The following is a 24,434-nucleotide window of genomic DNA, read 5'->3' as shown; positions in this document are numbered from 1 at the left end:
ATTCACATCAGACCAGATCACCTTCCTCCATACATTTTGGGAGTCTCCCACGTGCCTTTTCACAAACTCAAAACGTGCCATTTTGTTTTTTGCTGAAAGTAATGTCTTTCTTCTGGCCACTCTGCCATAAAGCCCAACTCTATGGAGCGTACGGCTTATTGTCGTCCTATGTACAGATACTCCAGTCTCTGCTGTGGAACTCTGCAGCTGCTCCTCCAGGGTTACCTTAGGTCTCTGTGCTCCTCTCTGATTAATGACCTCTTTGCCCAGTCCGTGAGTTTTGGTGTGCGCCCGTCTCTTGGCAGGTTTGCGGTTGTGCCATGTTCTTTCCCTTTGGTTATGATAGATTTGATGGCGTTCCTAGGGATCATCAAAGATTTGGATATTTTTTTATGACCTAACTCTGACTTGTACTTCTCAACAACATTGTCCCTTACTTCTTTGGGGAGTTCCTTGGTCTTCATGGCAGTGTTTGGTTAGTGGTTCCTCTTGCTTAGGTGTTGCAGCCTCTGGGGCCTTTCAGAAAGGTGTGTCTATGTAATGACAGGTCATGTGACACTTATATTGCACACAGGTGGACCATCATTTCACTAATTATGTGACTTCTGAAGGTAATTGGTTTCACCAGAGCTTTTTATGGACTTCATAACAAAGGGGGTGAATACATACGCAGATGCCAATTATCAGTTTTTTTATTTCTGAAAAATAGTTTTCTGAATATATTTTTCTAATTTTACTTCACCAACTTAGACTATTGTGTTCTGATCCATCACATATAATGCAGATTAAAAAAAACATTGAACTAAAGGCTGTAATGTAACAAAATAGGTAAAAAGCCAAAAGGGTTGAATACTTTTGCAAGGCACAGCCACTCTATGACGTTATTGCACCCCCTAAGTTTGTGGATAATAATATCTCTGCATCACGATTGAAATGTGTGCAAGTGTTTTAATTAGGTTATCCTTCTTTGGCTATTAAGATGCCCATATCCCACTAGGGAATCTATGGGCACAGCTATATATGCCCTTAGGCCCCCCCCCATAGGAGGAAGTCTGGGATACACACACACACATATATATATATATATACACAGTGGTGTGAAAAAGTGTTTGCCCCCTTCCTCATTTCCTGTTCCTTTGCATGTTTGTCACACTTAAGTGTTTCGGAACATCAAACCAATTTAAACAATAGTCAAGGACAACACAAGTAAACACAAAATGCAATTTGTAAATGAAGGCGTTTATTATTAAAAGGTGAAAAAAAATCCAAACCACCATGGCCCTGTGTGAAAAAGTGATTGCCCCCTAAACCTAATAACTGGTTGGGCCACCCTTAGCAGCAACAACTGCAACCAAGCGTTTGCGATAACGTGCAATGAGGCTTTTACAGCGCCCTGGAGGAATTTTGGCCCACTCATCTTTGCAGAATTGTCCTAATTCAGTTACATTAGAGGGTTTTCGAGCATGAACGGCCTTTTTAAGGTCATACCACAACATCTCAATAGGATTCAGGTCAGGACTTTGGCTAGGCCACTCCAAAGTCTTCATTTTGTTTTTCTTCAGCCATTCGGTGGTGGACTTGCTGGTGTGTTTAGGATCATTGTCCTGCTGCAGAACCCAAGTTCGTTTCAGCTTGAGTACACAAACAGATGGTCGGACATTCTCCTTCAGGATCTCTTGGTAGACAGCAGAATTCATAGTTCCTTTTATCACGGCAAGTCTTCCAGGTCCTGAAGCAGCAAAACAGCCCCAGACCATCACACTACCACCACCATATTTTACTGTTGGTATAATGTTCTTTTTATGAAATGCAGTGTTCCTTCTACGCCAGATATACTTGGACACACACCTTCCAAAGAGTTCCACTTTTGTCTCATCGGTCCACAGAATGTTGTCCCAAAAGTCTTGGGGATCATCAAGATGTGTTGTGGAGAAATTGAGACGAGCTTTGATGTTCTTTTTGCTCAGCAGTGGTTTTCTCCTTGGAACTCTGCCATGCAGGCCATTTTTGCCCAGTCTTTTCCTGATGGTGGAGGCATGAACGCTGACCTTAACTGAGGCAAGTGAGGCCTGCAGTTCCTTGGACGTTGTTGTGGGGTCTTTTGTGACCTCTTGGATGAGTCGTCGCTGCGCTCTTGGGGTAATTTTGGGCGGCCGGCCACTCCTGGGAAGGTTCACCACTGTTCCATGTCTTCGCCATTTGTGGATAATGGCTCTCACTGTGGTTCGCTGGATTCCCAAAGCTTTGGAAATGGCTTTATAACCCTTTCCAGACTGATAGATCTCAATTACTTTCTTTCTTAATTGTTCCTGAATTTCTTTGGGTCTCGGCATGATGTGTAGCTTTTCAGGATCTTCTGGTGGACCTTACTGTGTCAAGCAGCTCCTATTTAAGTGATGCCTTGATTGTGAACAGGTGTGGCAATAATCAGGCCTGGGTGTGGCTAGAGAAATTGAACGCAGGTGTGGACAACCACAGTTATAGTATGTTTTAACAAGGGGGGCAATCACTTTTTCACACAGGGCCATGATGGTTTGGATTTTTTTTCACCTTTAATAATAAACACCTTCATTTACAAATTGCATTTTGTGTTTACTTGTGTTGTCCTTGACTATTGTTTAAATTGGTTTGATGTTCCGAAACACTTAAGTGTGACAAACATGCAAAGGAACAGGAAATGAGGAAGGGGGCAAACACTTTTTCACACCACTGTATATATATATATATATATATATATAATTACAGCTGCAAGTCGCTTGGGGTATGTCTCTATCAGTTTTGCACATCGAGAGACTGAAATTCTTGCCCATTCTTCCTTGCAAAACAGCTGGAGCTCAGTGAGGTTGGATGGAGAGCGTTTGTGAACAGCAGTTTTCAGCTCTTTCCACAGATTCTCGATTGGATTCAGGTCTGGACTTTGACTTGGCCATTCTAACACCTGGATACGTTTATTTGTGAACCATTCCTTTGTAGATTTTGCTGTATGTTTGGGATCATTGTCTTGTTGGAAGATAAATCTCCGTCCCAGTTTCAGGTCTTTTGCAGACTCCAACAGGTTTTGCTGCCACCACCATGTGTGACAGTGGGGATGGTGTGTTGAGGGTGATGAGCTGTGTTGCTTTTACGCAAAACATATCGTTTTGCATTGTGGGCAAAAAGTTTGATTTTGGTTTCATCTGACCAGAGCACCTTCTTCCACATGTTTGGTGTGTCTCCCAGGTGGCTTGTGGCAAACTTTAGACGAGACTTTTTATGGATATCTTTGAGAAATGGCTTTCTTCTTGCCACTCTTCCATAAAGGCCAGATTTGTGCAGTGTACGACTGATTGTTGTCCTATGGACAGACTCTCCCACCTCAGCTGTAGTTCTCTGCAGTTCATCCAGAGTGATCATGGGCCTCTTGGCTGCATCTCTGATCAGTCTTCTCCTTGTCTGAGCTGAAAGTTTAGAGGGACGGCCAGGTCTTGGTAGATTTGCAGTGGTCTGATACTCCTTCCATTTCAAAATGATTGCTTGCACAGTGCTCCTTGGGATGTTTAAAGCTTGGGAAATCTTTTTGTATCCAAATCCGGCTTTAAACTTCTCCACAACAGTATTACGGACCTGCCTGGTGTGTTCCTTGGTCTTCATGATGCTCTCTGCGATTTCAACAGAACCCAGAGACTATCACAGAGTAGGTGCATTTATACAGAGACTTGATTACACACAGGTGGATTCTATTTATCACCATCAGTCATTTAGCACAACATTGGATCATTCAGAGATCCTCGCTGAACTTCTGGAGTGAGTTTGCTGCACTGAAAGTAAAGGGGCCGAATAATTTTGCACGCACCACTTTTCAGTTTTTTATTTGCTAAAAAATTTTAAATTATCCAATAGATTTCGTTCCACTTCACAATTGTGTCCCACTTGTTGGTGATTCTTCACAAAAAATTAAAATTTTATATCTTTATGTTTGAAGCCTGAAATGTGGCAAAAGGTTGAAAAGTTCAAGGGGGCCGAATACTTTTGCAAGGCACTGTGTGTGTATATATCTCCAGACAGCATACCAAGCTGAGGACTGGAAGTACACCTGGGTGGAGACATCCAGTTTGTCAGGGCCGGGTTCAGCCCTTCCTTCTCAGAGCTGGCCGCTCAGCTGTCGGCTAATTGCCAGCTCCTATCTCTCCACAGTTACTGAGCTGTTGATATCCTGCTCGTCAGTCCTGCCTACTTAAGCCAATCAGTCCAGTGGATCTTTGCCTTGGTCAACATCACAAGAGACTATCTCCTGTATTGCTGTTTAAAGACTTGCTTTGCCGACATCCCTTCTGGCTCCAGATCCTGCTTGCTGTTTTACTACATTGATCCCTGACTTCTGGCTTGGCTGACTATCCATTCCGGTTACTGAACTTTGGCTATGTTTTGACTACGTTTGTTCTTTTTTACTTTGATTATTAAACAAGTGTGATTGAAATGTACTTCTGTATCGGTGGTGTAGTGGGCAGCACTCTCGCAGTAAAAAGGGTTCGCTGGTTCGAATCCCAACCATGACACTACCTGCCTGGAGTTTGCATGTTCTACCTGTGCCTGCGTGGGTTTCCTCCGGGTACTCCAGTTTCCTCTAACACTCCAAAAGACATGCTGGTAGGTTAACTGGCTTCTGTATAGCTGTCTTAAAGTTCGCTAAGGCATTTCTTTTGAAGGAAGCGGCATAAGAAATTATGGCTTCTGTCTAAATTGGCCCTAGTATATGAATGTGAGTTAGGGACCTTAGATTGTAAGCTCCTTGAGGGTAAGGACCGATGTGAATGTACAATGTATATGTAAATCACTGCGTAAATTGACAGCGCTATACAGGTACCTGAAATAATAATAAATAACACGTCAAGGTAAAGAACCATAAAGAGATAAAAAGCTGTAAGGCTTCTATTGGACACCAGAAGTGTTGTATGAAGCCCACGGATGATCTCATTAATATTTACAGTGATACCTTCCACATCCTCCCATTCCTCATCGCTGTCCTCCGCACTGCTGTCTTCTATTACAGTCACATCCGGGACGGATTTTCCTTCCAAACTCAGCAAGGCTCTGCACAACACAATGCAATAAAATACAGAAACTAAATATCTGGAAAAAAAGGATCAAGAAATGACCCCTCCCCGCCCCCGAGCCTCTCCTCCCTTCCTCCTTACCTTTCCGACCAGGCGCACTCTTCCCTCCTACTTCCCCTCCTCTTTCCTGCCTATACGATTACCTCCCCTTGGGCTTGCCAGTTACCTTCCGCCCTGCCTACCTTTGCCCCCAGGAATTCATGGCCCACAATTCACTCCAAACTGATGACTTGTAAGGGCTTTTTTTTTTTTTTTATGTGGCGCCTAAAGAAAATCTTGGGTACCAATATCGGGGGTGCAAAAAATTTAAAGCTTGACGTGTTTTGTATCTATTTACTTGGCGCTTCCTTATCTATTCTATTTTACCAAAAGATGTGTCATTTAATGCAATTTTGTACCTTAAGATTCACTTTAGTGTCATTTTTTAATAAAAATATTGGTTTGATCAACAGCATGTGACATTAAAAAAAAAAAAAAAAAAAAAAAAAAAACAGAACTTGACAATTTAATTCTCCAGGGACCGTGCTTTCAATAAAATTGAGAAACTATATACCGTTTGGGGGGGTTTAACTGAGCTTCGATTGTAAGGGTTTGTTTTGTTTTTTTAAATAACAAACATGTCATACTTACCTCCACTGCGCAGCTTGTTTTGCACAGAGTGGCCCCCGATCCTCATCTTCTGGGGTCCCCCCGGTGGCTCTTGCGACTCCTCCCCCACCCCCATGACAGTGATGGTGAACCTTGGCATGCCAGATGTTTTGGAACTACATTTCCCATGATGCTCAGGCACTTTGCAGTGTAGTTGAGCATCATGAGAAATGTAGTTTCAAAACATCTGGGGTGCCCTAGGAGAAGTGCTGTCCCAAGGGGATTACCTTGCGGGCACGCTTCCGAGTCCAGCATTCGGGGTCCATAGCCTCCAAATGTATGACACGGCCCCATTGGATTTGATTGACAGCAGCGGGAGCCAATGGCTGCGCTATAAATCCATCATCTACCGCCGGGTCAAGTGGTCAGTGCCAGGTGTTTTTTCACCTTAATGCATAGGATGCATTAAGGTGAAAAAACACGAGGGTTTACAACCCCTTTCAGGCCTAAAATGTGCTAATATTCTGCCAAAAAAGACCAATTCTCATGTATCGCTATGCTGGTTATGAGCCCCGTTCAGCCCGTTTTATATACAAATGATTAGACCCCATACAGTTAGATTTTCTGCAGATTTTTGTCTTCAGATTTACCAAAACCATATAATATGAGGTCAAACCTTAGGAGTTTCAATGTGTATGCAATCAGGCAGGCCCTTGCACTACATGGTTTTGGTAAATCTGAAGACAAAAATCTGCAGAAAATCTAATAGTGTGTATGGGGCCCTAGTTGATCTATGAAAGTGTCATTTGAGAAGGAGGATGGCAATATCTGTCTGGAAAATGCAACAAAGAAATACTGAAAAGAAAAAGAAAAAAGTGACAAAAAAAAAAAAAAAAAAAAATAGAAGCACCTTTAAGAAAAAATAAAATAAAGAAAACATGTATAATAATAACGGGTTTTATTTGGAGTTATGCTGATTTATAAAAATAGATGAAGTTTTAAACATACACTATATTAAAAAAAATAAAAATATAGGGCCTTGAAAAAGTCACGTGTCTAATGATGCAACTAGTCGGGAGGAGGAGCCTGTGACGTTACCAGCAGTGTTTTGTGTGCACTGTCGGAGATCCAAGCGTTAAGCTGTATGCAACGGATCATTCCATATGCCATCTATTCTGCGGGGAAGCCCTGCTGAAAGTTGGAAGTTAATCCATGGGAATCAGCAGTGAAATGTCTGAATGAACCATCTGCTACTCAGGAGACTCATTAAGGCTTGATTATCTAGCCCCGCATATGTGAATTTATTGGCAGAGACTTTGGTCTGTACACAGTGGAATGTGATATTCTTTACTTATGGCAAAAGTTTTGCTCTATTGTTACCATTACACAGAAGGAATTTTATATATTCTATATATTTTTAATATATTATTATTATTTTTATATATATTATAGTTTGTATGGTTCACTATATGTTCATAACCATTCACATAATTTGGTGGTACACTGTGCAATTTTAGTAGGTTAATATTAGCACAATTATTCTTTTTTAACACAAATGTTAGCACTTTTTGCCTTTGCCTATTATAAATGATAACATCTCTCCGGTAATTGCACATCTGATGACACACTCACTCGATCTCCCTCTCCGTGTCTTCAGATTTAATCGTTGTGGTTTTCTGTGTTTTTCTGGCGCCTTTCTTTGCGGCGTTCTCTCCGCCTGGCTTGCCTCCGCCTCCATCAGCCTTCTTTGTGGTTTTACCACCTGGCGCCCGGCTTCTGCTTTTCTTTTGAGGCACCTTCCCGTCATCGGAAACGTCTCCCCTCTCATCTGTCAGATCAGAGCACAAAACAGAAGATGATGATCACAGGTGATAAACCTCACACAGAGCAACATATGAGACACAAGCAACGGTCTGTACTACAGCCACCCAGGGACTACATGTCTCAGCCAGGACAGAGGAGGAGCACTCCAGCCTTGATTTAGGATGGGCTTGTTTCGTAGAGGAGCTGTCACTTCTCCCACCCAAGGCATAGTGACCGGTCCTCTGGATAGGAAGTCCTCCATCCACAGAGACGTACACTACTTTACCACCAACCTCCCCCCAACCTCCAGTACTCACCTAAAGGACGCAGGATGGTATTAGATTACCGGCAACAATATTGTTTCTGTTATCAACATGATCACTTGCAACTCTCCCAATCATAATTATTATTATTACAAATAATATGACTGTTACTAACTGAACCCTTCCATAGAAGCAGATTATTAAAAAAAAAAAAAAAATATTATATATAAAATCAGCTGGTAATAAAAATAACAATATTGGGAATGCAGCACTACTTTACATTGTAGCAAAGTGTTATTTCTTCAGTGTTGTTGCATGAAAAGATATAATTATTATTATTCAGGATTTATATAGCGCCAACAGTCTGCGCAGCGCTTTACAACATGAGGGCAGACATTACACTTACAATACAAATCAATACAGGAGGGACTAGAGGGCCCTGCTCGTTAGAGCTTACAATCTAGAAGATATAATAAAAGATTTACAAAAATTTGAGGGGTGCACTCACTTTTGTGAGATGTATGCATAAAATTATATATATATATATATATATATATATATATATATAAAGAAATAAATAATTTATATACATATATGTAATATAAAGTAAAAAAATATTTTTTTTTACTTTATATTACACTATTATTACATTGTATTTATATTACACTATATATATATATATATATATATATATATATATATATATACACACACACACACATACACACATGCACAATCTCACAAAAGTGAGTACACCCCTCAAATTTTTGTAAATATTTTATTCTATCTTTTCATGTGACAACACTGAGGAAATTACACTTGGCTACAACGTAAAGTAGTGCTGCATTCCCAATATTATTGTTATCTTTATTCCCATCTGATCTATCTATCTATATATAAAAAAAAAATAATAATATTACGGTCGCTGACAATACCTGTCAGCGACCGTAATATTATTATTATTATTTTTTGGGAGTAATTGAATTTGTGTTTAGGGGCAGAACTGAGGGCGGGGTAGGGTAGGGGTTGGGTGGGGTAACTGGTGGCGAGTAACTCTTAAGAGAGGTTGTAAACCCTCGTGTTTTTTCACCTTAATGCATCCTAAGCATTAAAGCGGAGTTCCACCCAAAAATTGAACTTCCGCTTTAAGGGAAGGTGAACCCCTGATATGCCATATTTGGCATGTTATTTTTTTGCGGGGGGGGGGGCGATACCTTCTATTTAGAGAGTCCCAGCTCCCACTTCCTCCCGCGGCACCGGAAGAGAGATCACCCCCCCCCCCCACTCCCTCTCGGCAATCATCTGGGACACGTCACAGGTCCCGGATGATCGCACGGCTCACGCATGCACAGTGGGTGCCCGGCTGTGAAGCCACAGCTGGGGCGCCCACAGTGACCATGCCGACACCGCAGAGAGGAGGGAGGGAGATGAGTTGGGCTTCGTCCCCGACATCGCTGGACCCTGGGACAGGTAAGTGTCCGAATATTAAAAGTCAGCAGCTGCAGTATTTGTAGATGCTGACTTTTAATTTAAGCGGAACTCCGCTTTAAAAGGTGAAAAAAAAAAAAATCTGATACTGACTGCCAGCCCCCCCCCACCCCCCATTTTACCCGCCTGAGCTCTTCGTTACCTCACCGGAGACACGCTCACCTGCTCTGCCCGTGGTTGCCCTTGATTGGATATATTGATAACAGCGCAGCCATTGGCTCCCGCTGCTGTCAATCAAATCCAGTGACGGGGGCGGAACAGAGTCTGGCATTTCGTGTCTATGGATGCAAATGCTGGACCCGGGATGTGATGCAGACAGTATATATAATATATTCATGGTATATAATAATAATGATGATTGGGATGCAGATAAAATATGTAATAGTAGTGATTTTAATTGAAATAAGAAATATAGCATGTGTCATTAATATAATATAATGATGCAGATAAATATAGCATATATTATTATGGAAAAAAATTATATATATATATATATATATATGTGTGTGTGTGTGATGTAGACAGTATTCATAATATATACATGGTGTATAATAATGGGGATGCAGATAATATAGTATATAATATGAAAAATTATAGACAGTATATATGTAGGATGCAGACAGTATATATTATATATATATGGTATATAATAATAATGGGGATGCAGATAATAAACATAGTATATACTAATATGAAAAATTATAGACAGTATATATGTATGATGCAGACACTATATTATTTATATATATATATATATATATATATATATATATATATATATATATATATATATATATATATATAGTATTAGTATATAATGATGGTTATTACGATATAATGATGACAATGATTGGGGCGCACAGGCCATGTGACCCTCTGCAGTGTCCCTCCACCAATCCCCTGCGAGCAGTAGTCCCCGCCCCCTCACCCTCTCTCCTCTTGGCGGGGGCTCTCCTGGCTCTCTTCCCCCCGCTCGGTCCCCCGGACTCCCCGCCGCCTCTCTTTGCCATCCCGGCGGCTAACCCTTCGTCCTCACATGCTTCTGTTGTGTAACAAACCCCGCCCCCTCCCTCCGCAGGAAGTCACGTGTCCCCCTGCTTCTTTTCGGATAGGCCGAACCCCCCCCTCCTCTCCCGGATTGGCCGCGGATATCTCGCGAGAGAGAGAGCGCGGTAACCTTGGAGACCGGCCTCTTCCGCTGCGCGCCACCGGCAACATGGCGGACGATGCAGAGCAGGTGAGGCTGTACTTTGTCTTGTAATGATTGCACACCTTGTATATAGAGGTCCCCTGTGTCCTCCCCCCATCAGGCGCTGTGTTCTCCTCTGTGGGCTCAGTCTTTTGCTGGCCCCTCATTGGAGGAGAGCTCTGGGGCTCATTGCAGTAACCCATGGCAACGTACCTGCCTGGGCCAATCACGGGCGAGTGTTGCGGTCTGACCTGTTACGCCATTTGTATGGCGGGTCCAATTTTTCAGGATGTGTCGGTGTGTTGGCTGCCCATCGACTTCGAAAGATTGTCGGAATCTCTTCAGCTCTGGAAGATTTACCCCCCCCCCCCCTTATGACCAGGCCATTTTTTTTGCGATACGGCATGGCGTTAACTGCCAGTTGTGCTGCCAGGCGACACTGTACATAAAAAAAAAATCATAAAAAAAAAAGTCTCCACCCCGCCCCCCACAAATAGAGATTTCTCTTGGTGGTATTTGATCACCTCCTGCGGTTTTTATTTTCTGCACTATAAACAAAGAAAGAAACAAAAAAGAGCCACAGTTCTGAAAAGGGGAAACTATTTTTTACTTTCTGCTATAAAACATCCAATAAATAAAAAATGTAAATCAAATTTCTTCATTCAATAAAGATTCATGTTTTTTTTTTTTTTCACCTTAATGCATCCTATGCTAACACCTGTCACTTGGGACCAGTGACACCGATACAGTGATGATACTATGCACTGTCACTGTACTAATGACACTGGCTGGGAAGGGGTTAACATCAGGGGCGAATCAAAGGGATAACTAATTTGTCATAAAAAAAACGTGGTATAATCCACCTGGATGTACAAAATAGGCGTGTTCACAAGCCGCACGTGCCCCGAGCCCGCCAGGAAGTCGGCACTGCGCTAATCACAGGTAGTGAGACGTTTTCCCGATCTGTGCAGCCGCGCATCGGGGACTATGGGGGTCGATTTACTAAAACTGAAGCACTCAGAATCTGGTGCAGCTGTGCATGGTGGCCAATCAGCTTCTAACTTCAGCTTGTTCAATGAAGCTTTGACAAATAAAACCTGGAAGTTGATTGGTTTCTATGCAGAGCTGCACCAGATTTTGCACCCGAGTTTTTAGTAAATAAGCTCCAGTGTCTCACTGCCTGTGATTTAGCTCTGTGCAGCGCCGACTTCCTGGCGGGCTCGGGGGCGCACGTGCGGTTTGCGAACACGCCTGAGCTCATCCTTGGTTGTGATGATATGTACGGTTTTTTACTAACGCGTGTCAAAGTTGCAAAATTTGTGCTTAGTCACTAACGCTTGTTTTTACCCTTAGACCCCTTTCATACCGGGGGCCGCTGAACATTAGCGGTAAAGGGCCGCTTTACGGCTGTTTAGGTGGAATGTTGTGCTTCCAAAGCACTTTTCAGACGTTTCGGAATCGCTGCCCATTCATTGCAATGGGTAGGGGTGTTTTGGGATCGCTGTATAAAGTGCTCCCAAACTGCCCCAAAGATGCTGCTTGTAGGACTTTTCCTAAAGCCCCACAACGGCGCTGCCCCCCCCCCCCCCCCCTCCCTCGGGTGTGAAAAGTCACACTGAAATGAATGGGAGACGGTTTTCAGTCGCTATTTCTAGCGCTAAAACGTCTGAAAACCGCCACAGTGTGAAAGGAGTCTTAGGCACGAAGGGGTTAAGGAAAAACTTACTTATTTGGGCTAAAGAGCAACTTGCATGTCTAAAAGAACAAGCAAGTATATTGAGAGGTCTAAGGCCTGATTGTTATGGGTGTCCCATGGTCCTCACCAAAGGACTCTGTGTACCGGGGGGTTGGCGCCTCTGTGTACTGGGGGGGGGGGGTGGGTTTGCGCCTCTGTGTACTGGGGGGGGGGGTGGGTTTGCGCCTCTGTGTACTGGGGGGGTGGGTTTGCGCCTCTGTGTACTGGGGGGGTGGGTTTGCGCCTCTGTGTACTGGTGGGGGGGTGGATGGGTTGGCGCCTCTGTGTACTGGGGGGGTGGATGGGTTGGCGCCTCTGTGTACTGGGGGGGTGGATGGGTTGGCGCCTCTGTGTACTGGGGGGGTGGATGGGTTGGCGCCTCTGTGTACTGGGGGGGTGGATGGGTTGGCGCCTCTGTGTACTGGTGGGGGGGTGGGTTGACGCCTCTGTGTGGTGGTGGGGGGGTGGGTTGGCGCCGCTGTGTACTGGTGTGGGGTTGACGCCTCTGTGTACTGGGGGGGGTGGGGTTGACGCCTCTGTGTACTGGTGGGGGGGTGGGTTTGCGCCTCTGTGTACTGGTGGGGGGGTGGATGGGTTGGCGCCTCTGTGTACTGGTGGGGGGGTGGGTTGGCGCCTCTGTGTGGTGGTGGGGGGGTGGGTTGGCGCCTCTGTGTGGTGGTGGGGGGGGGGGGGGTTGGCGCCTCTGTGTACTGGTGGGGGGGGGTTGGCGCCTCTGTGTACTGGTGGGGGGGGGGGGGGGGTTGGCGCCTCTGTGTACTGGGTGGCATCCGGATCCAAAGAACAGTGGTGGAGTTGTCATTGCTGTCCACCTGGCTTTATCGCTTTGAGTCTCTGAACTGCAACAAGTATACAGTCGGTGCTGCCAGAACTCCTCGCCTACATACTTGATTTCCTGTTAAGGTTAAACCAAGTAAATGTTCTGCCTTTTAACACAGCTGCAGTATTTGCTGGATAAGAGTTAGCAGCTGAATGATTTGATTGCGTCTTAAATCTATTAACTCCATACCTTCTGTCTGACCTGCAGCCGACCACAAACACAGTGGAGGAGCCCCTGGACTTGATCCGGCTGAGCTTGGATGAAAGGATCTATGTGAAGATGAGGAACGACAGAGAACTCCGGGGGAGGTTACATGTGAGTGTCTCCCTATATTATCTCTATGATGTATAATTACAACCCCGGGATCTACATTAATCGCTCCCTGTCTGAACAGGCTTATGATCAGCACTTGAATATGATCCTAGGGGATGTGGAGGAGACAGTGACCACTATCGAAATTGATGAGGAAACCTATGAGGAGATTTATAAGGTGAGTACAAGTCGCATGACTGCTATGTTTGTAAAATGTTCTCACTGGATGAAGGAATTCTATAGTCGCAGCATACACTTTCATTTTATACTATCAGCGTTGTAATAACTATACAAACCATTTTTATATTTGATAATCCATTATAAGCTTACTTGAAAAATCTCCTCTTGTGTTGTGAGCTGTGCCTGTCTGTTGGCAGTCTCTTTCCACAAATTCTGGGATTCCCTGCATGCTTTGCAGCTTCTCCATTGCTAAGGACTACATATCCAATGGTACCTTGCTGCCTGAAAGCCAATACCTGTATTGACTCCGCCTCCTGAAGCTCCTCCTCTCAGCACCTCTGTAGTTCAAAAGGCGGGCTCTGTGAAATGTGTGACACAGCAGTGCCTACTCACAGGCCATAGCGACTACAGGTCACAGAAGTCTAGGAAGTAAACTTTGTGAGGTCTTCAGAAAGTAAGTTTACAAACTTAAAGATCATACAGATTAATAGGAATAGGTGAGAAATAATTGAAATGTATGCACTTCAACCTCTTAGGATTTACCCATACATCCACAGGTTGAAGTGGTTATACCGGCATGATCCCCGCACCTGCAGTCATCATCCCAGTTTTTATATTTTCAGGCGGCGATGGGCTTTTATGTAGAAGTGATCCAAGCGGCTGTATAGCCACTTGATCACTTCTACAGAGTGTGCATTTCCTCCCCCCGGCAAGCTGTCCGTTAAAGGAGCTGGGTACCACTGACCACTCGTATTCTCAGTAGTACTCCATCCGTCTGTACCCGCCTCCCCTCTGTGATGTAAGAAACAGGAATCAAAAAGGATTGTGTTATGTTTACAAGCCATTACCGGCTCGTAAGGCATCTGATCAAGGCAATATCAGTTTGATCAAATACTTTCAAGGCAGAGAAGAGATCTGCTGTGTAATAGACCCCAGATCTCTCCATAAAGAAGACCTGTCACGCTTATTGTTATCACAACGGATGTTCGTTCATTGTGATAGCAATAAAATGAATCTGGGGAAAAAAAAAATATATATATATATATATATATATATATATATATATATATATATATATATATATATAATTACACCCCATATTCACGTGCAAATACCCCGCATGCATATGTAAACGGTGATCGCAGCACACATATGAGGCATCAGTGCAAGAGCAATAAATTCTAGCCCCTTATATAGGTACCATAGTTTATCTCCGTTTTTTAGGCTGCGTTCACACTATTGCCAATTGGATATGCATCCAATCTGCATGACATCAGAATGTGACTGGCTCTCAATGGAGCCGGTTCACACATCTCCAGGGCGGCTGCAGAGCAGACTGCAGAAGAGTCCTGTGAGTCTTTGGCTCTGTTTTCAGGTCCGATTTCAGACCTGAAACAGTGAATGGGGACACCCCGGAGCGCCCTGCTGCAAACTGCACTGTACAGTGTGAACCCAGCCTTAACGTGACATGTTTGGTATCTATTTGCTTGACTAATCACTTCTAATTTGCCAAAAATTTTGGTATTTGTGTGCAATAAAATTAAGTGTGTATGTGAAAATATATATATATTCTCTTATTTAAAATGTCTGCAAAAAAAAATTGCAACAATGACCATTTCATTCTCTATGTTCAAAAAAAATAAAGGTATGTTGGGGTTTTTTTTTTTTTTTTTTTTTTTTTTTTAGAAAATTTACAATTTTTAGCTGTATGTGAGAAGTGTCTGAAATGGGCCTTGAGGTATAGTGGTTAATGGGGAAATGAATATATGAGTTTGTGTTTTTGACCATAGATATGCTTGAATGAATCAATGACGTCCCTTTTTCTCTTCTAGTCTACGAAGAGGAACATCCCCATGCTTTTTGTCCGCGGTGATGGCGTTGTGCTCGTAGCTCCTCCATTAAGAGTTGGATGATGAGTTTCAGCAAAGCGTCTCTAACAAGCCAGAGTCCCATGAACCTCCACCGTCTCCTCTCATCCAATCCCTGACACACAGGGATATTTTTCTTGCGCGTAGCAGGAGAGCATCATACAGAGTCTAAGTCAATATATCTCCTTCTGATGCGAAACTACAAGTTCCAGCATGAGTTTCTTATCAGCAGGAGAGCTGCAGATTGCCTATGGGTGCTGTAGCTCTGCATTGCAGAGAGACAATTCTAATCTTGAGGTCTGATTCACACCTAATGTATTTGTAGTGCTTTTTGCATATTTGCACTATAGTCCATTTAACCTGGTTTCCTATGGAACACGTTCTGGAGTGCAAATCTACAAAAATCACTAAAAATGCATAGCTGTGAATCAGGCCTTAATCTAAATACAGCAAAATTGTTTCCTTTTGGCAGATGCCACAGTTTTTATTTTGTAATGAATTTGATGGTGTGAAAGTCAGCTACTTTATTTTTTTTATTTTTTTATATTTGATGGAAGCAGCAGAAGGCTTGTACAGGTTTTACTGTATCTGTTTGGTTTAGAATGGAACTTTCAAATCGTTGATGCTTCTTTTGGAGTGGACATGTCTTCATATGTCAATTAAACTTTTATTTTAGAGCTGACTAAAATTATTTGTGTTCTTTGTGTGGGGTCTTTTTATTTTTTTTATCATTAAAAACATTGCAGTGTGTGTGTCCAGACTCCCAACACGTCTTGTATGCAACATCTTTAACATAACTCAATGCAAGTTGGACCCACCGTAGGGAGAGGTACAGCCAAACGAGCTCTGGCTGTAGTTCTCCTTTAATGCTACAACATACAAAAGTTGTACTTTTTTTCTACTATATTTTCTACTTTGTGGTTACAATTTCATAAAGACCCCTTTTCTGTTTCACCATGACTGTGCCCCTTCTCCAAAGCCAGCTTCATAAAGACATGTCTTGAGCAGTCTGATGTGGAGGAACGCGTGTGTCCTGACCTCAACCCCACTGAACACTTTTGGCATGATTTAGAATTCAGATTATGAACCAGATCTTCTCCAACATCAGCACCTGACCTCACACATGCTCTCCAATGTCCACGGACATTCCAAACTCTTGGTGGATAATCTTGGAGGAATTTTTACCTGTAAAAGGAGTTCAGCTTGCTGTTATTGACCCTGATGTTAGAATAGGATGTCCAAAAATGCTTATGTAGTTGTGATGGTCAGGTGTCCACAAAGGTCCCATCCCCCCCCATTATGTGAATAGAACTGGATGGACTGGTGTCTTTATTTGATCTTGCCAACTATGTACATGACCCATTCATATCAACCTGGGTTATGTTTACATAATACCAGTTTATTTTTACAGTATAAAATAGCAATAACAAGGCGAAATTTGGTGTCACAATACAGAAACTTCTTCTGTTCTTCTTGGAGCATCGCTGCTGAACGTGACATCTCAGCCGGGATCTCATTAGAAGTCTCACTTGCAAATGACACTCCAGAGCCAGGGTATCCAACTCAATTTCATCTAGGACTGCATCAGCATTATGGTTGTCCTCAAAGGGATGGTTCTATCTGAAGACCAGAAACCCCCCCCCCCCCCCCCCCGCACACCATCAAATGTCTAGAACAGTGGTCGTTAACCCTGTCCTCAGAGCCCACTAACAGGCCAGGTTTTATGTATCTCCTTGGGGAGATGTAGACTAGAATACGGCAATCACTCAGCAGCAAATGATATCACCTGTGATGTATTTCGTTATCTTGCAAACCTGGCCTGTTAGTGGGCCCTGAGGACAGGGTTGATGACCGCTGGTCTAGAGTCCCCCCACCCTCCCTTACATCACAGTGCCTTACCATGTGCTGCTGAGAAGAATCTGGGGTCTGCTAAATGCTGAGACATGGGGAGGTGGAGGGGGGAGAATCTGCAAGAGGAGTTCTGTCCTCTTCTCTGCTGCTGAGGCAAGGTGGGGGTGGAGATGAGGATGGTGCAGCAGGGGAGGTGCGAGGGCCACATGGAATGTCCTGGAGGGCCGCATTCAGCCCACAGGCCTTGTGTTTGACACGTGCTCTAGATCAGTTGTTCTCAACCCTGTCCTCGAGTACCCCCAACAGGACATGTTTTGGTAATTTTGTCTAGATAAAATAGCTGTCCAAGATACCAACCCATTGACTCGGATTTAAAGCACCTGTGCAAGATAAAGGAAAACCTGCAAACCTGGCCTGTTGGGGGTACTTGAGGACAAGATTGAGAACCACTGCACTAGAGGATCCCCAGTGTTCAATACAAAAGGTGAACACGTTAGAAATTATTAACCCTTATATGTGGAGGTGGGCCTTATTCTGTGCTGCCATATATATATATATATATATATATATATATATATATGCCACTGTTTTGTGCTGCAACCATGCTCAGTTGTGCACCACAAGACTGTGACCATGTTGTCATAGACATCTCTCCTTCAAATCACAAGGATTGGGAGCCAGTAAGGCACGCTCCTGCTCACAACTGGAAAGCCCACGAAACACCCCTGGCATTACCATTATTTAAAGGGCTGACAGGATGGGATTAAAGTGATTCTAGAGGCAGTAATTAAAAAAAATAAAATAATAAACCTGTTATTCTTACCTGATCTGTGCAATGGTTTTGGGTCCCTCGCCGGCTGTCTTGGCTCCTCCACCCTGCTAAATGCCCCCAACAGCAAGCCTCATGCTACGAGAGCACTCAAACAACCTACCTTGTGAACAGACGTCTATTCACACACACAGCGCAGCTTTTTCCCTGCCCCATCTCTTGTGGTATATCTGCAGTCTCTGACCCTCTCCTGTAATATGTCTGCAGTCTCTGATCCTCTCCTGTAGTACGCTTTGCAAAGTTTGCACTTGCAATCGGGCCCTGGCGTTCCGCCACTATTATATATACAGTATCTCACAAAAGTGAGTACACCCCTCACATTTTTGTAAATATTTCATTCTATCTTTTCATGTGACAACACTGAAGAAATGACACTTTGCTACAATGTAAAGTAGTGAGTGTACAGCTTGTATAACAGTGTAAATTTCCTGTCCCCTCAAAATAACAACACACAGCCATTAATGTCTAAACCTCTGGCAACAAAAGTCAGTACACCCCTAAGTGAAAATGTCAGAATTGGGCCCAATTAGCCATTTTCCCTCCCCGGTGTCATGTGACTCGTTAGTGTTACAAGGTCTCAGGTGTGTATGGGGAGCAGGTGTGTTAAATTTGGTGTTATCGCTCTCGCTCTCTCATACTGGTGACTGGAAGTTCAACATGGCACCTCATGCACTTTTTGGTTAAGTTCTAGTGGCAGATAGCATGTCTAATTTTATTTGTTTTCTTTTTTTTAATTCACAATAAAAAAATTGTGCAGAATAATACTTGGCAATGTGTTTTACTTCAAATGACAGTTTGGGAATAGGCAGTTACATTTAAAAAAATACAATGTAAAATTGACAAGGGACACCAACATAGTTGTATCTTCGATCTTAAAGCGGAGGTCCACCCTGAAAAAAAAAATACATTAAAAATTAGAAAGAAAAAAATCATTTTTTTTTAACTTACCAGAAATGCCTGTTGCTAGGCACATCGTTCTAATCTGCCTCTTCCTCCTCCGCGGAGATCTTCTAACTTCTCTCCTCCGTGCGGCGTCTTCTGGGTAATGGGTCGCACTGTGTTCTGGGAACTGTGTGTCCCAAAACACAGCACACCCAATACACAAAGCACTGCGCGACTCGCGCATGCGCAGTAGGAAACGGGCAGTGAAGCCGCAAGGCTCCACTGCCTGTTTCCCTTAGCCAAAATGGTGGCCCCGAGGGACGGGTCAGCCTCGGGTGGCCGACAACGCGGGTGCCCTGGACAGGTAAGTGTGCTTATTAAAAGTCAGCAGCTACAGTGTTTGCAGCTGCTGACTTTTAAAAAAAATTTTTTAAAAACCCCGGGATAATGGTGTTGTGGTAACTTGTACCAAATAATAAAAAAGAAAAAACATAATAATATTTTTATTGATATCTCTAGAAAAAAAAAGCATTTGAAAATTCATTTGCAATAACTCCATCAGTATCACCAGCAAACCAGCTTCATTATTATCCAATTAAAGAAGAGAATTGTGCGCTGCATTTCCAGATTTCATAATTTGCCGCGTCACGAATGTTAATTCTCCATTACGAACGCTGGTTTACAAGACCGACCGCTTCCGGCTCCTCCTTGCTTCTGTAAGCGCCCATTGCAATGAATGGGAGGCAGTTTTCAGGAGCTTTTTAGAGGCTATTTCTAGAGCTAAAACACCTGAAAACTGCCTCAGTGTGAAAGGGGTCTCAGTAAATAAACCTCATTGTTTTTTGGGGTGACAAAGTTGGGTTTCTTTTGACATTATCTTGTTGCAATTTTTTTTTTCAATTATTGTTCCTGTATAATCTATAGACAAAAGGTTTTTTTTTTATTAGTTTTAGATTAAAAAAAAGAAAAGAAAAAAGTTTTACTGGACATAAAAAATATAAATTCCAGGCCTATGCCTATTCCGTACCTGTGGCCTCCCTGTGGAACCGAAGAAGCCCTGTAGTAGTCACCACTACTACAATCATCCTTACTGTCTTCTAGATCCCATGCCAAGGGACTGCCCTGCTGCATAGTAACCACAAGAGGGCGCTCAGTTGGCACGGGAGCCTTTCATGGAATGCCTGCATTTTTCCTCAATGAATACAAAGCATTCCCTGATTGGATGAGGAGGATAGTATGATGTCACTGAACCAATCTCTCCACTTTATCCAATCATAGAACGCTTTACGTTTCTTGAGAAATATACAAGGTGTTACCTGAATTCGAGGAACTGAGCAAGGTGTTCACTGGAACCGAAAGTGAGAGAAAATCTAAACTTTGTGGGTTGATTTACCAAACCTGGAGAATGCAAAATCTGGTGTGGCTCTGCATAGAAACCAATCAGCTTCCAGGTTTTATTGTCAAAGCTTCACTGTACAAACTGAAGTCAGAAGCTGATTGGCTACCGTGCAAAGCAGCACCAGATTTTGGTAAATCTCCCCCTGTGTGTTCTCACTGGAACAGGAATAAAGGAGAAATCTTCCATCAGGGACACGTGTTCTGGTGACAACTATCTAAGCAATTTGCCTTCCCACCACCCAAATTCTCATTTATTTCTCTGTATGAATATTTCCTGTATATTGAACATGCCAGGTCCATGTTGGGTCACTAGGGGATGCTGTGCTCCTCTTTTATATGCAGTGGAGTAGACTCTCCATCACTTGCTTAGGTTGAAGTGAATGTAAGGCAAAACCCCTTTTCTTAGTTTTGGATGGAATGTGGAGCCCCTGTAAGGTTTTTATTGTGGTCTTTGTAAAGGGACTGCAAACGGCTCATACTGGGTCACATTCAGGTATTACCCTGCTTACAACTGAAGTCGCATTAATCCCAAAGCAAACATTTATTATATTGCAGCCTATCAATTCTTAGACATGATGGCTGCTTTCGCTTTCTTTTATTCCATGTTCACCAGGTGATCCAGCCAGTAAGTCTGTTGTTTTTTTCAAAAGAACAAGCTCTCCAGCAGATGTAGCAGTTACAGAAATGAGACAAAATGTTTACCACTGGTGGGGGGCGTTTGCAATGATCGTTTTTTATTTATTCATGTAAAACCTTTATCGCAAAATGAACAAAACAGTTTTCTCTAACTGATTATAAAGTGTGAGCTGGAGTCTGGCTTCAATCTGTTAGTGTATCTAAATCTGCTAGTCCCTCTAACACTCCCCCCCCCCCCCCCCCGACTGACAGTGCTGCTGTCTGCTGTGCCTCCTGTGCTCCTTCATCCAGAGTGGAGGATTTCTAATACAGAAGGTACAGTTGTGCTCATAAGTTTACATACCCTGGCAGAATTTATGATTTCTTGGCCATTTTCAAGAGAATATGAATGATAAAACAAAAACTTTTCTTTCACTCATGGTTAGCATTGGGCTGAAGCCATTTATTATCAATCAGCTGTGTTTACTCTTTTTAAATCATAATGGCAACAGAAACTACCCAAATGACCCTGATCAAAAGTTTACATACCCCAGTCCTTAATACCGTGTATTGCACCCTTTAACATCAATGACGGTTTGAAGTCTTTTGTGGTATTTGTGGATGAGGCTCTTTATCTTCTCAGATGGTGAAGCTGCCCATTCCTCTTGGCACAAAAGCCTCCAGTTCCTGTAAATTCTTGGGCCGTCTTGCATGAACGGCACGTTTTGAGATCTCCCCAGAGGAGCTCAATGATATGGAGGTCAGGAGACTGAGATGGCAGATCCAGAACCTTCACTTTATTCTGTTGTAGCCAATGACAGGAGGACTTGGCCTTGTGTTTTGGGTCATTGTCATGTTGGAATGTCCAAGTACGTCCCATGCGCAGCTTCCTGGCTGATGAATGCAAATGTTCCTCCAGTATTTTTTGATAACCTACTGCATTCATCTTGCCATCAATTTTGACCAAATTTCCTGTGCCTTTGTAGCTCACACATCCCCAAAACATCAGCGATCCACCTTCGTGTTTCACAGTAGGGATGGTGGACTGTCCATCATAGGTCTTGTTGTCTCCTCTCCAAATTAATCGTTTATGATTGTGGCCAAAAAGCCCAATTTTGGCCTCATCACTCCAAATGATTTGTGCCGGAAGGTCTGAGTCTTGTCTCTGTGCTGTTTGGCGTATTATAAGCGGGATACTTTGTGGCATTTGCGTAGTAATGGCTTTCTTCTGGCGCCCCGACCATGCAGCCCATCTTTCTTCAAGTGCCTCCTTATTGTGCATCTTGAAACAGCCACACCACTTGTTTTCAGAGAGTCCTGTATTTCACCTGAAGGTATTTGTGGGGTTTTCTTTGCATCCCGAACAATTTTCCTGGCAGTTGTGGCTGAAATTTTAGTTGGTCTACCTGACCGTGGTTTGGTTTCACCAGAACCCCTCATTTTCCACTTCTTGAATAGAGTTTGAACACTGCTGATTGGCATTCTCAATTCCTTGGATATCTTTTTATATCCCTTTTCTTTTTTATACAGTTCAACTAGAGGTCGACTGATATATCGGCCGATATTTGCCATTTTTTAATTAATCGGCATCGGCCGATTGTGCTGATAAAAAGGCCGATCTACAGCGCGACTTGCAAATGACTTCTGTAATAGAAGTCAGTGTAAGTTGCCTGAGTCTTCATAGAAACGACTTTCCTCCTCTCTGGGCAGTCTGCCAAAAAAAGAGCAAAAAGATACACTGTTTACATTTGAATGAATGAACTCATCTCAGTGTGTAGAAGTTCTCAGTTTAACAATTTAAAGACTAAGGCCCCTTTCACACTGACGTTCCGTTCAGGCCCGCCTGTCAGTTTTTCAGGCGGACCTGAACGGGTGCTCCATAGAGCTCTATGGAGCGTCGGATGTCAGCGGTGACATGTCCGCTGACATCCGACCCGCTCCGATCCGAAAAAGTGTAACGGAGGAAAAAGCTATTTTTCCATCCGTCTGCAGATCGGATCGGGTGACGACGGGCACTGCGGTCCGTCGTCATCCGATCTCCCATAGGGGAGAGCGGCGCTGTGACAGGTCCGTCCCTGCGCAGTGTGCAGAGACAGACCTGTCATCTCCCTGCTCAGCGGGGATCGACGGAGTGATCCCCGCTGAGCAAACGGATATCCACGGGGCGGATCAGAACTGATCCGCCCCGTGTGAAAGGACCCTAAATCTTTTCTGACACTTGTTGCTTACAAATAAAAATCCAGTATTTTGTGCCAGAAAATCACTTAGACCCCCCAAAAATTATATATATTTTTTTAGCAGAGATCCTAGGGAATAAAATAGCGGTTGTTGCAATATTTTATGTCACACGGCATTTGCACAGAGGTCTTTCAAATGCATTTTTTTGGGGGGGAAAAAATACACTATTTAAAAAAATAAAAATAAAAACAGTAAAGTTAGCCCATTTTTTTTTTCGTCCAAAAGTTTTGACTACCTGTTTTTATTTAATATATAGTTTTTTTTTTTTTTGTAATCTAAATCATACATACAAGTAAACTGATTGGAGGTTTGTTTTGTTTAATAAATGTTTAAATGTAAGAAATTTTCTGTATCACTTATGAAGGCGGCTTTCACACTGGAGCGGGCAGGCGTTGATGGTAAAACGCTGCAAGTTTTAGCGGCTCTTTACCATCATTTTAGCGGTGCTATTTGGCTGCTAGTGGGGCACATATAACCCAGCTAGCGGCCGAGGAAGAGGTTAAATGCGGCCATGAAGCACCGCTGCCAAATCGCATTGCATGCGCTTCGGCAGTGGTGCCCATTCATATCAATGGGCAGGAGTGGTGGAGGAGCGGTGGAGGAGCGGTATACACCACTCCAAACGTGCTGCTTGCAGGACTTTTTTCTAAGATCCTGCCAGCGCATCGCCTCAGTGTGACAGCACTCGGGGCTTTCACACAGACTGCAGGGGAGCCATTTTGCAGGCACTTTACAGGCGCTATTTTTAGCCCAAAAGCGCCTGAAAAACGCCCCAGTGGGAAAGGTGTGTTAGATTTCATGAGATGAAGGGGGATTAAAAAAAAAAAAAAAAGGAAAAAAAAAAAAAAAAAAATCGGCCTAACATATCGGCCGAAAAAATTCGGCATCATATATCAGCCACCATAGTTTCATAGTTTCATAGTTAGTAAGGTTGAATAAAGACACCAGTCCATCCAGTTCAACCTGAGTGAGTGTCTACCCCTATCCCTGTACATTGCACACTCACATCAGTTCCTACCCTCAAGGAGCCCACAATCCAAGGTCCCCATTCACATACTAGGGCCAATTTTGGACAGAAGCCAATTAACCTACCTGCATGTCTTTGGAGTGTGGGAGGAAACTGGGGTACCGGGAGGAAACCCACGCAGGTACAGGGAGAACATGCAAACTCCATGCAGGTAGTGTCGTGGTTGGGTGTCGAACCAGCGACCCTTTTTACTGCTAGGTGAGAGTGCTAACCACTACACCACTGTGCCGCCCATGA

General features: G+C 43.4%; 2 protein-coding genes and 1 long non-coding RNA gene across 3 annotated transcripts in view; 1 reads left to right on the top strand and 2 right to left on the bottom strand.

Moving 5' to 3' along the window:
* The window catches only part of XPC (XPC complex subunit, DNA damage recognition and repair factor), a 34,959-nt gene extending 24,639 nt beyond the window's left edge, over positions 1–10,320 (bottom strand). The window contains exons 1-3 of the mRNA XM_077451619.1: positions 10,164–10,320; positions 7,314–7,509; positions 4,973–5,070 (exon numbers count right to left, since the gene is read on the bottom strand). Coding sequence (XP_077307745.1) covers positions 4,973–5,070; positions 7,314–7,509; positions 10,164–10,245 — 376 coding nt within the window. The 5' untranslated portion in view covers positions 10,246–10,320. The remainder of the gene's footprint in view (positions 1–4,972; positions 5,071–7,313; positions 7,510–10,163) is intronic.
* LSM3 (LSM3 homolog, U6 small nuclear RNA and mRNA degradation associated) lies at positions 10,316–16,045 on the top strand. The gene is made up of 4 exons (XM_077451623.1): positions 10,316–10,472; positions 13,205–13,312; positions 13,392–13,487; positions 15,322–16,045. Exons 1-4 carry the CDS (start codon positions 10,452–10,454, stop codon positions 15,400–15,402), a joined length of 306 nt encoding a protein of 101 aa, XP_077307749.1. The 5' UTR covers positions 10,316–10,451; the 3' UTR covers positions 15,403–16,045.
* A 5,329-nt stretch (positions 16,046–21,374) lies between these two features.
* The window catches only part of LOC143927515 (uncharacterized), a 12,476-nt gene continuing 9,416 nt past the window's right edge, over positions 21,375–24,434 (bottom strand). The window contains exon 2 of the long non-coding RNA XR_013262281.1: positions 21,375–22,643. This is a non-coding gene — a long non-coding RNA (uncharacterized LOC143927515). The remainder of the gene's footprint in view (positions 22,644–24,434) is intronic.

Source organism: Lithobates pipiens, unplaced genomic scaffold, assembly GCF_037356315.1.
Source record: "Lithobates pipiens isolate NorthernLeopardFrog02 unplaced genomic scaffold, aLitPip1_a1.2 Scaffold_23, whole genome shotgun sequence".
Taxonomy (NCBI): Eukaryota; Metazoa; Chordata; class Amphibia; order Anura; family Ranidae; genus Lithobates; species Lithobates pipiens.
Note: the sequence above shows the minus strand (reverse complement) of the source record. Positions and strands in the feature narration are given on the sequence as shown.